Source organism: Delphinus delphis, chromosome 5 (assembly GCF_949987515.2).
Source record: "Delphinus delphis chromosome 5, mDelDel1.2, whole genome shotgun sequence".
Lineage (NCBI taxonomy): Eukaryota > Metazoa > Chordata > Mammalia > Artiodactyla > Delphinidae > Delphinus > Delphinus delphis.
In genome coordinates, this window is record NC_082687.1 from 106218537 (window position 1) to 106236173 (window position 17637).

The 17637-nt window shown below is 35.0% G+C and overlaps 1 protein-coding gene across 4 annotated transcripts in view; it reads right to left on the reverse strand.

Moving 5' to 3' along the window:
* The window catches only part of TBCK (TBC1 domain containing kinase), a 232024-nt gene that overhangs the window by 205413 nt on the left and 8974 nt on the right, over positions 1 to 17637 (reverse strand). For 3 of the 4 annotated variants that reach the window (XM_060012853.1, XM_060012854.1, XM_060012855.1), the window contains exon 3: positions 11650 to 11722. In XM_060012853.1, the coding sequence (XP_059868836.1) occupies positions 11650 to 11722 (73 nt within the window). Of the gene's footprint in view, positions 1 to 11446; positions 11462 to 11649; positions 11723 to 17637 lie in introns of those variants that run through there. The other variant, XM_060012856.1, reaches the window with a different exon arrangement.

Here is a 17637-nt window from a genome sequence, read left to right on the forward strand (position 1 = left end):
CTCTGCAACAAGAGAAACCACCGCAATGAGAAGCATACGCACTGCAACGAAGAGTAGCCCCTGCTCTCCGCAACTAGAGAGAGCCTGCACACAGCAACGAAGACCCAATGCAGCCAAAAATAAATAAATAAGTAGATAAAGACTTATGAGAGCACTCACAGCAACTTGTTATGATAGTCAAAAACCTGGAAATATCCCAGGAGTTCATAAACAGATAACTGCTAAATAAACCATGGCATATTCAAAAAATGTAATACACCTCAACAATAAAGAGGAATGAGTTATAATATACGAAACCACATAGATGACTCTCAGAAACATGAGGGTGAGTGAAAGAATCCTTACAGAAAAGGGTATATACTGTATAATTCTAATTATATAAAGTACTAGAATTAGCAAAACTAATCTTAGGTGAAAAAATCAGAAAAGTGGTTGCCTCTAGGAGTTGTGGGTGGGGTGAATGGCAAAGATTTACTGGGAAAAGGCATTAGGAAAATTTCTAGGATGATGGTAGAGACCTAATCTTAATGTGTATTTGGGCTACAGAGATGTATATACATTTTTCAAAACCCATCAAATGATACACAGGCTTCTGTACTTCACTGAATATAAATTTTACCTAAAAAGAAATCATAAGCATGCATATTAAATTATACTTAATGATATACATGCTGAAAGATTTAGGGATAAAGTGTACTCAATGTGCAACTGACTTTGAAATGCATCAAAATAATAGAATGAGTTAATGAGCAGGTAGTGGGAGGGACAGATATATGATAAAGCAAAAGTTGGCAAAAATGTTAACTGTAGGATAAAGGTATATTGTATAATTCCTTCAACTTTGCTATGTTTGACATTTTTATAATTAAATACTGTCAAGAAAAAAATAAGTTAGGTAATATAAAGACATTTTCAGATCACCAAAATCTGTAAGAATTTGTCAACAACAGACTTGCACTAAAAGAAATTTTAAAGGAAGTTTTTCAGGCTGAAGGAAAATGAGGCCAGATGGAAACCTGGATCAAAACAAAGGAATAAAGAGCTCAGGAAACGGTAAATATGTAGTTAAATGCAAAAGAATTGTTTTTCCTAATTTCTCAAGGTCTTTAAAGAAATTGTTTAAAGCAAAAAAATAATGTATGGTCAGATTTATAATATATATAAAGTAAATATAAATTGTAAAATGTATGACAACAATACCCAAAGGATGGGAGGACAGTAAATACTGACAGAAGTATATTGTTATAAGATTCCTACATTATATATGAATTGGCATAATATTAATCATGGAAGACTGTGATAAATTAAGGATTGTAATCGCTACCACATTGTAATCGCTACCACAAGCACTTAAAAAAAGTATAGCTAAAAAGAAGACAAAAATAAAACAATAAAAAAACCCTCTGAGCCTCTTACAGACTGATTTCAAGAACTTATTTGTGTTCTTTTACATGTTGACACCTTATAATTTATCAACTCAGAAGTTTCTGCTTTTCAAACATTTCCCAATAGGAAACTGTACTGGTTAATTTCAATTTTCATTACTATTTCCTCCTTCTTTTGCCTTTCATGGGTATAGACAATACCACAGAATAAAATACAAGGTGTTCCCTTAAAGTCAGTGCAACTCCTAACACAAACCTCCTTAGTTTACTAAAGTGTCCTCACTCACTGAAGGAATTAATAGGAGGCAAAACAATGAGTAAATGAAAAAAATGCTGTGATAGTTGACTACTGAGGCTACACACATGCTTTTCTTAAAGTAGAAAGTTATCATAGGTGAAAATAATTTCCAACACAGATGGGCCCTATCATTCTCAGATCATTCTGCTGTTAAAACAAAAACAATTTTTTAATTCCCACCTCACTAGTAAAATTAGAAAATGCAGTTATTTCACCTTTTCTCTCCAATGTGTTAAATAAGTGAATGATTCTTAGAAGTTAAAAAACCCAGTACTTTTCACTTCTTCTCACAATGACCCCATCTGTTTAAATCAGACAAAGCATAGAGTATCCTCCTCTAGCAACAACTTAACTTCTTAGACCAGATATTGCCAATTGGCTGCCCATTGGCCAAATTCGGCCCATTATTTTGTTTTGTTTGGATCATGGTCTTTTAAAACTTTTTAACTACTTGAAAATGTTTAGAAATTCAGAGATTTCACGTAAGAATACAGATTCTGAATTCTTTTGAAAATCTGAAAGAGACAGTAACACCGGGACACATTCTTACAAGGCAACCACAGGAGCTGGAGCTGAATATTAGCTGCATCTTTTTGACATGTTACCTGCTTTCCAGTTTAACCCAGTTTCAGTTCAGTACACTTCACTCAAATTATTTGCCTGGACTCAAATGAGTTTATAATCTCTATTACAAATATTCCCCATCCCAAATTTAGTCTCCTTCCTCACTCTAGTCCTTACTCTTGTGCACTCACTCACACTCTCTTTCTATCAAAATAACATGCATCTATTACTTCACTAAAAATTTCAACTGAGGATGTATTTGGCTTAAAAAAAGTGTCTCTAATGGAAAATAACAGGTCAGCATTCTATACCAACATATTTACATGGTTTCTGGCCATGTATACATGTATAAAGAATGTGGTAGGCAGAATTCTCCCAAGATTCCTGTCACCTAGGTTTTAATTCAATCACTAGTCTAGGTACTACTGTACAGGGACTTTGCAGATGGAATTAGGTTGCTAATCAGCTAATCTTAAAGTAGGGAGAGTACCCCAAATTATCCAGGAGGGCCACCGTAGTCATGTGAACCCCTAAAGTAGAAGAGCAAAGCAGAAGAGCCAGAGATTCAAAGTATCAGAAGGACTAGGCCTGCTGCTACTAGCTTTGAAGATGAAGAAATGGGGCCATGAGCCAGGGAATGCTGGTGGCTTCTAGAAGCTAAGAACAACTCCTGGCCATCAGCCAGCAAGGATCTCAGTCCTACAACAAGGATCTCAGTCCTACAACTGCCTGGAATTAAATTCTACTAACACCGGGAATAAGCCTAGAAATGGATTCTCCCCTGGGGCCTCCAGGGGAAATGTAGCCCCGCCAGCACCTTGATTTTGGCTTTGTTAGACCTGAAGCATAGAAACCACCCAAGCCCAATAGGCTTTTGATTTATAGAACTATGAGATAATAAATTTGTGTTGCTTTAACCTGCTAAACTTGTGGCAATATGTTACAGCAACAATGGAGAGCTAATACTTTGCTGATGAATGAAAAAAAAGGCTTTACACAAACCTTAACTGAACAAGACCAGCAACCATTAGTCTATATAAAGTCACACATATTTCATAAATTATTGGCACAGCTATAAAATCTACCTTGATATCTCCTCAAAAAGGAATCTCTCATCAGTTTCAAATCTTGCATTCTCCCCAAAGCGCCTACTTTCCTGTCTGGCCTTTAGCGGGCTTTGGGGAATTATGCTCTTGGAATGCTCTAACTGATAAAAGTGTTTTGCCCATTTGAAGGCTTGAATCACTCTAGCTTGTCCAGATAGTTTGTGCAAACAATGTGATTTATGTTGAACACCTGCTTCCTTCTGTGTGTGTGTGTGGGGTGGTCTGGAGCATCATTAACTGCAATCAGTCACACAGGCATTAATGTACCTTTGTGACCAACCCCCAATACAAATTCTCACTCCTAGGCTCAGGCCAGCCTTCTCTAATAGGCAATACTTTGTGCATGTTGTCACAATTTTTGTGCTGCAGAAATTAAGGACATCTTCTACAACTCTCCTGGGAGAGAACTCTGGAAAGCCTGTGCCTGGTTTCCGCCATATTTTGCCCCATTGTTTTCTCTTTGTTGGATTTTGCTTTGCATCCTTTTGCTGCAATGAGTATAATGTAACCATGAGTATAATAACATCTGAGTCCTGTGAGTGCTTCTATTGAATCACTGAAGCTGGGAGTGGTCTTGGTGACCCCTGACACATCACAGTTCCCACCATCTCAGCCAAAATGATTTACTAATACGAAAGAGAACACCAAATATGACACTTGCCATAAGACTAAAAAATTTTCCCAAATCTTTACTAACCAAATTGAGGTAGGCAGAATTCTAAGATGGTTCCCCAAATCCCTGTACCCTGATGTACACCTGGCATAATCCCCAAGACTATGAATATGATGGATTTTACCCTCATGATCACATTATATTCTATGGTGCAGCTGACCTTATCACATGAGTCCTTGAAATCTGGATCTAGAGATTAGAGACAGGAAATAAGAGAGATTCCAGGCATGAGCAAGATGTGATACAAGGGATATCATCCATTGCTGGCTTTGGAGATGGAGAAAGCCACATGATAAGGAATGCAGATGGCTTCCAGGAGCTGAGAGCAGCCCCTCATCAATAGTAATCAAGGAAACAGGGACCTCATTCATACAGTTGCAAGGAACTGGATTCTGCCAACAACCTGAATGAGCTTAGAAGTGGATTCTTCCCCAGAGTCATGAGAAAGGAAATCGACAATTTGTTTCCTCGAATCACTCCATTTTTAAAGAAAATAATAAATCTCAGAAATAAATATATTTCCAAGAAAATAATAAACAAATTACCAAGATACATTTGCAATATACTTTCACCAAAACTCATTTGTTTGGGAAATATAATTATGACACATGATTAAAATGAAGATAATAGGGAAATAGAATTCAAACTGCATGACTAAACTAAAAACATAATTAGTTCATTTAACAGTTAATTTATAACACATTAACTATATACAAACTCTCATGCTAACAATTTCGGGAGACAGAAAAAGTAAAAAATGCTGTATGCATGTTAAAAATGTATGGTTAATTAAGGGAAAGTAAACCATACCTTCCTTAATTAAATAATTGCAAGGAAAATAATTATAATTTAGGAGGGGAAAGGTACCTTACAACTAGAGAGATACAATGTAATAAAGGAATTTGGAGGAGAAAAATACAATTTGTGCTTTGGTTCAGTGGTATGGTATAGAGGCAGACAGAGGTAAGTGAATTACTTGAAGAAGTGTTATGTACACTGTGCTATCTACATTGGGCAAAAAGACAGCTTGGTCTTCAACAGGGTGTATTTCAATTCTCTGGCACTCAATTTCTTCAACCATGTATTGGCAACAATGAAAATACTTGAACAATTTAGATACTCTGGAAGTAATTTAGAGAGTTTAAAGTCAGGTCCTATGCCTATAAAATGCATTTTCTTCACACACACACACACACACACACACACACAAATGGAGAAACACAAAATGTTTTTGAGCAGGGAATGGACTCATCTATAACAATATTAATATAGCAGCAGAAAGTAGGAGTAACTGGAGTATGGAAAGACGAAAAGCAGGAAGACCAGTCAGGAGAATGCTGCAATGCAACAGTCAAGCTCTTTGTTAATGAAGCCTGAATTAAACAATGTAGAGGACAGCAGAGACAAGAGAAATATCACAGCAGTGGTATTAACAATACTTGACTGGCAAATAGAATAAACGATACAAGAGAGGGAGAAAGCAAAAGATGGCTGCAAGATTCCATGCCTGGTGAAGACCATCTTTTTTTTGTATTATTTTCTGTCTTTAAACAAGACAAGTAAAATTGGAAGAAAAATATACATCAGTTATATAAATCTTTAAGTTACTTGACTATACTGTGGTAATTTCAAATGCATTTTGAAACTAGGGCCCTTGAAGGCAAAAAATGTATGAGAGCCTTAACTACTACCACCAGGTTATATTCTAAAATAAGAGTATCTACTACCTATTTCTCATGACTATGACCTGTGGCTCATTAGCCATCTGTGGAGCATATTCTAGAACGTGTTCAAAATTCTTTGGCATATCTAATTCAGTGAGTAGGCAATCGTTTAATAGGGGCAAATAAAACTTACTCATCCGAGTAAGTCATATCATGTTTTCCATCAAGCTAGTGAACAGCTGCAGACATAGCCTGCTTCCCATCAAAGTCTCATGTATAACCTCTGCAATGTTGATGGTTCTCTGGTAAATTTTCAAAATCATAACCCTAAAAACATATGACAAACTACATTTCATTAAAGAAACTTGCCTGTACTACTCACCCTGCCTTCACTTGCAAATGTAAGGACAATGCAGGAGCTTTACTGCAAGTGCCAAAACTCTGCTGAATATCTGTCGTGAACTATACTTGCTGGCACTTTCATAGATTAAGAAAAAGTACATGCTCTGAATAACACAAACAGGAAATGCTTTCCAAATAGCACCTAGACTTAAAAGACAAACCATTTCCCTCATGCTTGTTTTAATAGGAGTGACAAAAGGTATACCTCTTTTTTAACATTTTCTGGAAAATATTTTATAAATGAGATGAAATTTAAATTTCTCCACTTTTCAGTACCTTGAATCTGGCTTTAGGGTAGCAATTAAATAGATTCACAGGCACCAAATATGAGATGATTTCAAACAAATCTTTCAAACGCTGTACTTTTTTTCTTGAAATGTACTGGTTATAGGAGTTTAATTGAATTCCATGCTTCTATGTTTCCAGCAAATAATTTTGATCATTTAACTGAAACTGGAGAGTATACTGGCAAGAGAGAACTCTGGCACAAGTAACATATAAAAACCACTGAAAAGAGAGAAGCTTTCTCCAAAATTAATTCCTCATATTCAAGCTTGAATAGACTCTAAAGAAAATGAGTTTTCTCTTTCAAACCAGGTTAGCAAACTACCCTCACAAATAACATTATTTCATAAAAGACTCACTCAATTATAAGCTTCAGGTCATAGCACAAAATTATTATTTTTGGTTTGGATAACATGAATTCTCAAAAGGGTTTTATGGCTATTAAAATTATAACAAGAAAGAACACTTAATTTTCTAGTGAGATCTGAAACCTCAAGATAGTCTTAAGTTACAATACATTTGTAATACGAATTACTACCATAATGTTTTAGTAAAATATTGCTTAGTTAAGTGATATTAAATTTATCATGAAAAAAGTTAGTGAGTAAATTGATACAAGACTCTTCTCTAAGTTTCTAGTTTTCATTCCTCTATCCCCCATCCCACCAATTTTACAGAAAACGCAAAATTTTCTTCAAAATATAAATCCAGTAAGATATATGCCTTAAATGATGCTTAAGTTTGGACAAAGAACTGCAAATAACTACCAGACAACTGGCAGCTTACAGTTTTGCAACAGTTAGAGACAGATGTACAAGTAAAAATCATGGATCTCAAATAGCAATCCCATCTAAATAGATTTCCTGTTTACTTTGCATCAGCCTTTCTTACAGGTGCAGGGTGCTTACTTTTGGCAGTAGGGGAAAGAACTGATTTATAAACCGTAAGAACATCTTCTCACTTTCCATAAATAGGTTATAGAATTAATTAAAACTGCAGCACATCAGCTCTGCACATGAAACCTGCTCTGTTATTGGAGACTAATGTAATCCAAATATGTGGAAAGTCAAATAGTTTTCAACAAAGCTAATTTAGATGGATGGATCAGATAACAACTTGAAACTGAACCTGACAGAATCATTTCTACTCAAAGGCAGTAAGTGCTGAATGTTATATCCCAAAATGAACAAGGAAAATATTGAATTTTAATCTATTACCAGAATGATTAAAAACAATACTTTACAAAAACATTTAAAAATATCTCACCTGAAGAAATTACAAAGACCCATAAGACTACCATACGTTCTATTTTAAATAAATGAAAAAGACCATGTAAATGTCATGAAAGACAGTATGAAATCTGCATTTAATCCTATTGATGTTCTGCTACCTACTCAAAGAATATGCTTCCATCTATAACATTTTATCCTAATGAAGACATATATAAGGGTATTGAAGAAAGGTGGCTTCTTTATACCTTTACACTGTTGAGGCTACTGGTAACCATTGCTATGAGATTTATTATCTCTAAAACAACGATAAATGATGACAAGCACAGAAAAGTAAAACTTTTCATGAGCTAATGGATTTAATCTTATTGACAAAGCAATGGCAATTATATCCTTATATAGTATAATCAAAAGTAAATAAAGTAAAAGGGTAGAGTGAGGTAAAATGATGAAAATGGAAATTTGTCTTCTGAGTCACCAGCTTCTCTCTCCTTTAGTTCTCTTCAGTAGGTAAAGGAAGGACAGATATGGGCAAAGAGGGAAATGTGGAGATCAGAAGGAACATCCTACAGTTACTACCACCCTGATGACAAGAACTACTCTACTTGTGGCTTATAGAGTCCTCTGGAATGGCTGGGAGCACAAGACCATGGGTAACATCAATTTACATGATGTAGAGCAATTCCAATCATAGCATAGCTATGTCCTCTGATACTTCTGGATATTCCCTTAATAATCTGTCCTCTTCATAGGGTAAACTTCTTCCTTTTTTCTGTCCCAAGTCCCCTAATGAGTATTGAATAATTTTAGGAACTTTATTTTCCAGTTGGTGTTAATGTTGATTTAGTATTTCATTCCTACCTTTTCCCATTTTTTTTTTTTTTTTTTTAGTACTTGTATGATCTCCAAGACTTCTGTGACAGCCAGACTCTAAGATGCTCCAATGCCCCCTGACTCCTGGGATTCACATTCTTGTGTCGTCCTCTCCCACACTGAATAGAATTAATGGCTGACCTCTGTATCCAATGAGCTATAGCAATGTGTGGCTCCTCAGGAGAGGTCATAAAAGGCATTGCCGCTTCCACCTTGCTTTCTCTCATCTCTTAGATTGCTCACTCACTCACTCTGAGAAGCCAACCACCATATTGTGAGAATAGCCAAGAGGTCTATGGAAAAGCCCTCTGTCAACAACTGGCACCAAATGAGTGAGCTAACTTAGAAACAGTTGACTGAATCCCCAGTCAAGCTTTCAGAAGACTACAGTCCCAGCTGATATACTGCAATGTCATGAGATCCTGAGCTAAAACCACCCAGCTAAATGTTCTTGAATTCCTGACCCAGGGAAATTGTATAAATTGATAAATGTTTATTATTGTTTTAAGCTGCTAAGTGTTGAGGTAATTTGTTAAGCAGCAATAACTAATTCATACTATTTCTTCTTATAGAAACAAAGAAATACAAACAAGTATGCCACTGGATGAAGCATCTTCATTAACAACATAACATTGTTGCTATATGAGAGACTCACAACTCAAGCCAAGTAAATAACTCAACAGGCTTTTAAAAATTTTTTGAAGTATAACTTACATAGGCAAAATGCACACTCTTAAGTGTACACGTCAGTGAATTTTGACAAGTTTTGCAAGAACATGCACCATAAGTAATACCCTAATCAAGATGTAAAAATTTCCATTCCACAGATAGTTCAGTCAAGGCTATTTTGAATCAGTACTTGTATTGCCCTCTTCCCAACCAGAGTCAAGCACTATTTTTATATCTATCACAGTAGATGAGTTTTGATTGCTCTAGAACTTCATATAAATGGAAGAATATGATTTTTGTGTCTGGCTTCTTTTGCTCAGCATAATATTTCTAAGGTTCATCATGTTGTTGTATCAGTAGTTTATTCCATTTTATTGTTGATTAATATACCACAATCTGCTTACCCATTCTCCCATTGATGGACACTTGAGTTCTTCCCAGTTTGGGGCTACTATGAATAATGTTTCTGGGAACATTCTTGTGCAAATATTTTGGTGGGCATGCATTTTTTCTTTCTCTTGATTAAATGCCAAAGCAGGGCTGGGACTACAGGGAGGCAAATGATGTACCTCTTGGGCACAAATTTAAGGAGATTCTCTACCTAGGAGGAGGATTGCTGGATCATAAAATAGATGTTTCTAAAACAACTTGCCTTTTATATTATAGCACTGAATTTTACACTTAGACTTGTCATGGGTTCTTCTGTCAAAAAAATCTACCATTTAAGTAATGGGGAATAGCAGGTTAATATACTAGTATAACATATTAGTATTAGAAAACATATGCTTATAAAGGCAATTGATTAATATATTATCACATGTAATTCATATTAAATAAAATATAAAGCTGACAATAACTTCCTCTAGAATGATCCCTAGTTCAAGTAAAACTCCTTGTTCTACAGATATGAAAAATGATTAAGAGACCGGTCCAAGGCTGCCTAGCTAGTTAGTGGCTTTTTCATCATACATATTGCATTGTAAATCTTTATACAAATTTAACCCAAACTCAGTTAAAATTCCTAAAGACATGACTACAATTGGTTTTCAATTTTAATGTCAACTAGCTTTCACAGAGAACTTTTTTTGTTTTTTTGCATTGGTGGCCTATAAATTAAAGTGTAAATTTAAACTGGTGGGCAAAGAGTAATATGTTCTTAAAAAAATACAATTAAAGATTTGTGACATGCAAAAATTATGCCTATAAAAACATATTTACTAAGTTAGGTTAAATATATAGAAAAGTCACTTTTATCACCATGGTCAGATTAGACTTTTCTAAAAAAGCAAGTGACACAACTGGATACTTGATATCTGCATCTTTCACTCCAGCGACCACTTAAAACCAAACCATTTAAAGTAGCAAGGAAAGTATTTTTATTCAATTTATTTGTTTTGCTGCTATTAAATTACTACCATTTAATAAGATACACATTTTTCCCCCCTTGCAAAAGATTTATCTTCATCTATAATATAGCAATGATTAAAGAGTATTGACTAAGAATAAGAATATTTCTTTAATGTAGGATGGATAATTACAATCCTATAAAGGCTCATGGCAAATATTTTTCATTGGTTTAGTACAACTTAATTCATTAAAGAAACATTTTTCATAATTTTAAGATAATTTCAGAAAATCTGTGAAGAAGCTCATTTAATAGTGTATTTGGGGCTTCCCTGGTGGCGCAGTGGTTGAGAGTCCGCCTGCCAATGCAGGTGACACAGGTTCGTGCCCCGGTCTGGGAAGATCCCACATGCCGCGGAGCGGCTGGGCCCGTGAGCCATGGCCACTGAGCCTGCGCGTCCGGAGCCTGCTCCACAACAGGAGAGATCACAACAGTGAGAGGCCCGCGTACCGCAAAAAAAAAAAAAATAGTATATTTGTAAGAGAGTTTAGACCACTTTTCTTGCCAAAAATGCCTTAGAAAGTAAATTTCATGTGTCATTGAAATAACTGAATTTATACTTTTTTTTTTTTTTTTTTTTTGCATCGGCAGGCGGACTCTCAACCACTGCACCACCAGGGAAGCCCCTGAAATAACTGAATTTAAACTGTATGATTATGTTCCACCCAAGCCATGATTATTATTTCTCTCTATTCTTCAATCGAGCCTTCTACACAGTTCACTATGTCCTATGTCCCTAAGAATACCAGTGCCATGTGAGAAGTTACCATGTACTTCTCTCAGGAAATACTCTTAAAACTCAGCTAGAGAAATGCTTTGTACTAAAAAGATTTCAAATTTTCCTGTATATCCTCTTTACTAATTTTTTGTCAAGTACTTTGCAGAATGCTTACCTCACAAAAGCTGAACACTGGATAATGTCAATGTTGAATTTCTATGAGGCCTGTGAATTAAATTTCCTAAAGTGAAAATTTACACCTGGATTTTATCATTAAACAAGTAACAGAAGAAACTAAAATCCTGTAGTTTTTAGTTAAAATGCCTTTTGTTTGCCAATTTCTGCTTTTCATGTAATTGTCCTGATATTATACAGTACCTCACAGGTTTCCCTTCTCGAAGCAAGTCTTCTAGACTCTGTTCACAGTGTTCAGCCACCACCACCAGTCTCTCTGAGTAAAAAAAAAACACCAACTCCACTTTATATTTGATTAACACAATGTTTTAATAACAAAATAATATACCCCACTAAAGTTATTAACATACAGTACAAATGATATTTTAAAAGAGCTTTTCAAAGTCTACATTAACTATATAAAAATCAAATATGTAGAATAACAGGATAAATGTGTAATAAAACAACACATTAAATAACAATTTTTCATCTTGTGTTTTTCTCTAGAATTTCTCCCATATGCATCAGGAAAAACAGCTGGAAAAGTTTACCTTTGGCAAAAAGAAGTAATCCTTCTTCTGACACAGACTAGGAGAAGAAAAAGCTTGGATGAAGATATAAAGAAATTTTGAAGTGAAGGGGAAATTGGGAGCTAGGGACAAACTGTCTTGATGGTCTGGTTCAAATATAAGGTTTTTGAAACTGAGTTCAGAAATTTGAGAAAAGTAGAAATGTTCTGAATCATGACTATGGAGAAAGAACAGAAAATCAACTTGGGGTTACTTGTAACATCATGGGGCTTGCTGAGATTAGTAATAATATAAAATTTTGGTGGGCACAATCTATATCATGATGTAATTTTTATTTTCCAACAGATCAACTGTTTAGGAATAAGACAGCACAGTTTTGAAGGTCTATACATTTTTAATGTAATCATCAGGTACCTAGTGACTAACACGTTGTCTGACACAGCAGCAGATCAACAAACTCTTTTCCTTTTTAGATGAAAGAATGTCTTTCATTTGAAAATGAAAAACGGCAAAGGTAGAAAACTGAGAGCAGAAGATGGGAAGGACTGATTCAAGGTATGGTCTTGCCTGCTGGGAGGAGAAATGAAGGACAATGGTACACAGGCAATCATGTGAGGTGTGGGGGCAGGATATTGTATGGGTCACATCTTGGAAGCTCAAACTGAGGTGGTGGCATTATATAGAATGATCTGAAACACAAAATTTTAAAACTATAAATGAAAACTATCACTTTCAGAAAAAAACTCCAAGTGATCTAAACTTAAAGAAAATTAAATTTGAAAGAACACTTAATGAGGAGAAACAAAGGAAAAAAATAGGAAAGCAAGTTGAGATAAAAGTTCTAGTTCTTCAATTCAATAAAGAAAAGAGCATGCAAAGTTGAATGCCAAGCAATTTAGCACAACTGTGAAGTTCTAGAAGGAAAAAGTAAATAATATTGTCAGAAAACCAAAATGGGAAGCAGCATTCCTTTGTTTTCCCTCTTACCACATTTTGTCAATTTTCCTTACACCTATCTGGCTACCTCTCCTCAGTCTCCTCTGTAGACTGGTACCTCTTCTACCCAAATTTAAATGCTTCTAGTACCTCCACCTTTGATTCTGGGTCTTCAGACTGTGTTTTCTCCTTATTTACTTCCAAGGTTGAAAGACTCTTAAATTTTATCTCAAGCCCAGAACTCTCTTCTGAACTCCAGGCTTTTATAGCCAGTTTCTCACTTTAATATAAAAGTTACCTCAAACACAACAGGACTCAAACTGAATTTATATTTTGCTCCTTAAGCCTTTCCCTTTAGTACTGTTTCAGTAAATGGTACCACTATCCTGCCAGCTGCTCCAGCTACAAATTTAGGAGTAATCTCCCTTTCTCAAATCCAAAGAAAAAGCCCTGCTATTTCTATTTCCCATATGTTTCCAGAATCTGTAAAGTTTGCTCCATCTGTCACAATCTGGGTCCAATCCAACATCATCCCTCGTTAGATTACTACAACAATCTCTTAACTAATCTTCTCATATTAATTCTTATTCCCCCTCCGACATATTTTCATACTAAAACCTAAGCGATAATATAATAATTAATAAATCTGAATACGTAACTCCCTGTCTAGCTTTATTTTTTGTTATTTTGTCTGTCACTCACCAACTTACAGTTACACTGGTCTTCCTTTCCCTTTCCTACCTTAAAATACTAGCACATGGATTCCCATTGTCTAAAATGATCTTCCTTGTTCCTCCTCCCAGTTAACTCCTATCATGAAACATAGTGGTTAAGAGCACAGACTATTCTGTCTGGGCTCAAATTTTAGGTTTAATACTCATTAGTTATGTGACCTTGGGGGAGTTTGCTAACCTCTCTATGCCAAGGTTTCCTCTTCCGTAAAACAACAGTACCTACCTCATAAAACTGTTGTGAGGTTGAAATGAGTTAATACATAATAAGAACCTGGCACATAAGAAGCCCTAAGAGTTAGCTATTATTATTATTCATTACTCAGTTAAATATGATTTCCTCCAGGAACACTTTCCTGGTCCCCCCAAATCAATTTACTCCTCCTATCATATAATCTATTCCACTATGTACTTTTCTTTTGTAGCACTTATTTCAACTCCTAAAGATCTGTAGACATTTTTATCTAATGCCTTTGTTCTCTACTAGATAATGCATTTCATGATAGCAGGAAGGATACTGGTCTTGTTTAAAATGCATCCCCAGTGTCTAGAATTATACCTCAAACATATAAGCATCTAATTAAAAAATACTTGTTAAATGAGTTAACTTGAGCAAAGGCTCAATGTAGCCATTAGAAATGAATGAGACTCACATAATGACAGTCATTGTCTAAACAGAAGTGTGTCCTGCATAGGAAAGTATATGCCTATGTTGTAAACTAGGCATAATAACACCACATTAGTACTGATTTTAATGTAAAACAAAACCATCAGAATATGTTAAAATGTGCATATCCCATTAATGAATAATTTTTAATTATATATTCATAAGTCTCCATATCTATGAAGGATTTTCAAAGTGTTTGGCATTAGCCTAAAATTTGTCAGGCTTAAAATGATTTAGGGAAAAAAAAATTATCAGGCTTCTTCAGGAAACTCCTTTAAAATATCATAAGCCAGAGTTTGCCAAAGCTTTAGGATATTATGGACCTTTAAAGTATTACTGTAAGACAGCAGAACCATAATCCTTGGCAGAATATCACAGATTCTCCCAGAGGTAACATAGTGTATACCAAAACAATGTTTCCAATATGAACCAGTTTTTTCAAAATATCGTTAGAGACTCTTCATTCTGAAACTCAGGGCCACTATTTGAAAATAACTTCTGTTTGTTATAAAATAATATATTTCACAGAATAAAATATGACAGAAATATTTGAGAATCATAATGTGCCAAATATAAGTCAGCAATGTAGTGGCATTATTTATAAAAAACAAATGTGACACCAAGATGAACTTTAAAGAGTAGAACATACAAGAACCGTGAAATAATCTTTCTTCTAACAAATAGTTGATGAATGCCAAGTATAACTGTAGCATACATACAGTTTGAACTGTATGTTTTAAGTCAATGCTAAGAAATGGAAGAGAGTACAGTATTAAGCAAGACAGATAACAAAGTAGTTGAATAAAAAGAGGGACTAAAACAGACTGAAAGATTAAAAGAAACTTTTTTAACTTAAAGAAACTTAAAGAAATTGTAAATGCGTTAAAACATGAAAGGTTATTAGAATATAGTTACTGCATCATTCTTTTGTTATTCACATTAAAAACTGAGACTAGCTCATTACCTTTTAAAGAGAATCTCTAAATAAATATTTATACAGTAAAACTGATAAAGAAAAATTCTGTGCTTAAAAAACAGTATTGTTACTAGGTTACTGTGATTGTCAGTTTTACGAGTCAACATGGCTAGGCTATAGTCTCCGGTTATTAAAACACTAATCTAGGTGTTACTGTGAAGGCATTTAATAAATGAAATCTACAATTAGTTTACCTTAAGTAAGGAAGATTATCCTAGATAATCTGGGTGATCCTGATTCAATCAGTTATAAAGGCCTTAAGAGCAGAATAGACTCTTCTCTGGAGAAGAAACTCCACACTTGGACTGTGACTTCAGCTGTTGTCTAAAATTTCAGCTTGTCCTTGATGACCTGCCCTATGGATTTCAGATGAGTCTACCCAACCCCAAAATCACATAAACCAATTCCAAGCAATTAATCTATATCTGTGTAGCTATCTAGCTATCTATCTCCTACTGGTTTTGTTTCTTTGATGGGACTCTAAACTGATATAGACACTTAGGTTGAAATATATATGCAGCTAGAGATACAGAATACATTATTTTACAGGTTCTTAACAATTCTATTATTCTCTACATAAATTTCAAATCTATTAGTTAAAATAATTTTGTTCTTGATTTTCCCAGCAATAAACAAAAGATTTCTGGGTAACCAATACCAAATAAAATGGAATGTATTACCATTTATAATCCTTATTCTGCTTCTAAAACTGCTGAGATTTCAAGTTCAAAAGAAAAAATTAAGTTTGTTAACTTAAGTATTTTCATGCTTTATTGGCTTTTTTCTTTTAAAGATATTTTACTCAACTTCTCTTTAATAAATCAAGTGCACAAATTCTAATGTACACTGTTCTCGAGTTTAAATACATTATTCTGCTGAGCTAGCAAGAAACTAACATCATCTTGAATCAGTTTTGAATGATCCATAGGAAACACTGAGAGCCTGACTTCTGAGCTAACCTAACATGTAAAAACATAATGTTAGTAAAACAGACCACATGTCACACATTACTCCAAGTAAAAAGCGAAAGGTGGGGAGGTGGGGGACTAACAATGACAAACTGTGAGATATCTGTATAGTAAGAACAGAATAAAGGGGGGAAAGGAACCAAAATCAAAATTCTTTGAGGAGACAATTAAGTGGAGTCCAAACCAAAATCATGTGGTATTAAATCATCGAGAAATATGTGTTGTTCACTAAGGAGACTGTTGCGTAGAGCCTCTTCAAACTTTTCAAACTAAATTCAACTGAAATGACTGGGATGTTTTGGAACAAAAAGACCTTCACATCGACACTTATTCTAATTTATTTACACCTTATGATGCATACAACTTTTCAGGACAATGAACATTGCCAATAGTTAAAAAATAATCAAATTCCCTAACCTTTTGACAATCACTGATATTTTCATTCCAGGCAGCCAAACTTAAAATATATGAATTTTACACACATCCATGACCTGTGTGTCCCTAGAAGAAAGGGCTGCTGAGATCCAGGAGCAGGGAAAGCAGGGGAAACAGAGTAACCAGCAATATGGTGGATGGGCCTAAAGAGACTACCTAGATGTTGAGCTGGGTTCTACATTAAGAGAGTCTAACTGTCTAAGGAGATTAGTTCCTATCTCACATTTATAACTAAAAAGACGGTTCCTGGGCAGTTAGCAGTTGTGTTCCCCAAAGGGATAATGTCATAAGGTTTTTCCTAGTTTAGTGTTTACAGGGCCTCATTTAGATAGTGGGATGAAAAGAAGGAGCTCAAGAAGTATCTAGGACTACTGAGTCAATTATCCCATGAAAAGAAAGCCTAGGGAAAACTGGACAGAGGCAAGACCGCAGTCATATGAAGTGATGCTCCAAACAGGCTTCCAGACACAGTGGGAGGAAATAAAGGGCACTTCAGGATACAAGGATGAAGAAGTCCTAAGAACTGAGTAAAGTGGCAAGACTTTGGGAAGACAGGCATACTCCAAATTTGCAGATGTAAAAGAGCAATACTAATTATGGTTACTTGCTACAGACGACAATGAGGGTCCACTATATTGCTAAGTTTGGAGTGATTTTGGAACTAGGTCAACCCCACAAGCGGAAATTCTTTAGAATTTGTAATTGGATTGGCAGGGTGGTGTTTGAGGCATTCAGGGATTGACCATATCTATCAAGTACTCGATTATATAAAAAGCCCCAAATGAGTTCTATAATTTAGTTAATGTCATTGAAGCCATTTATCAAATAAAAACGTTAGCAAAAGGTTTTTTGTTAGCTTGTTTTTAAACAACAAACTTGCCAGAAGTTACTTAATTGCTTTGTGCCTCAATTTCCTTATCTGTTTCTACCTCATTGTAAGGTTGTAAGC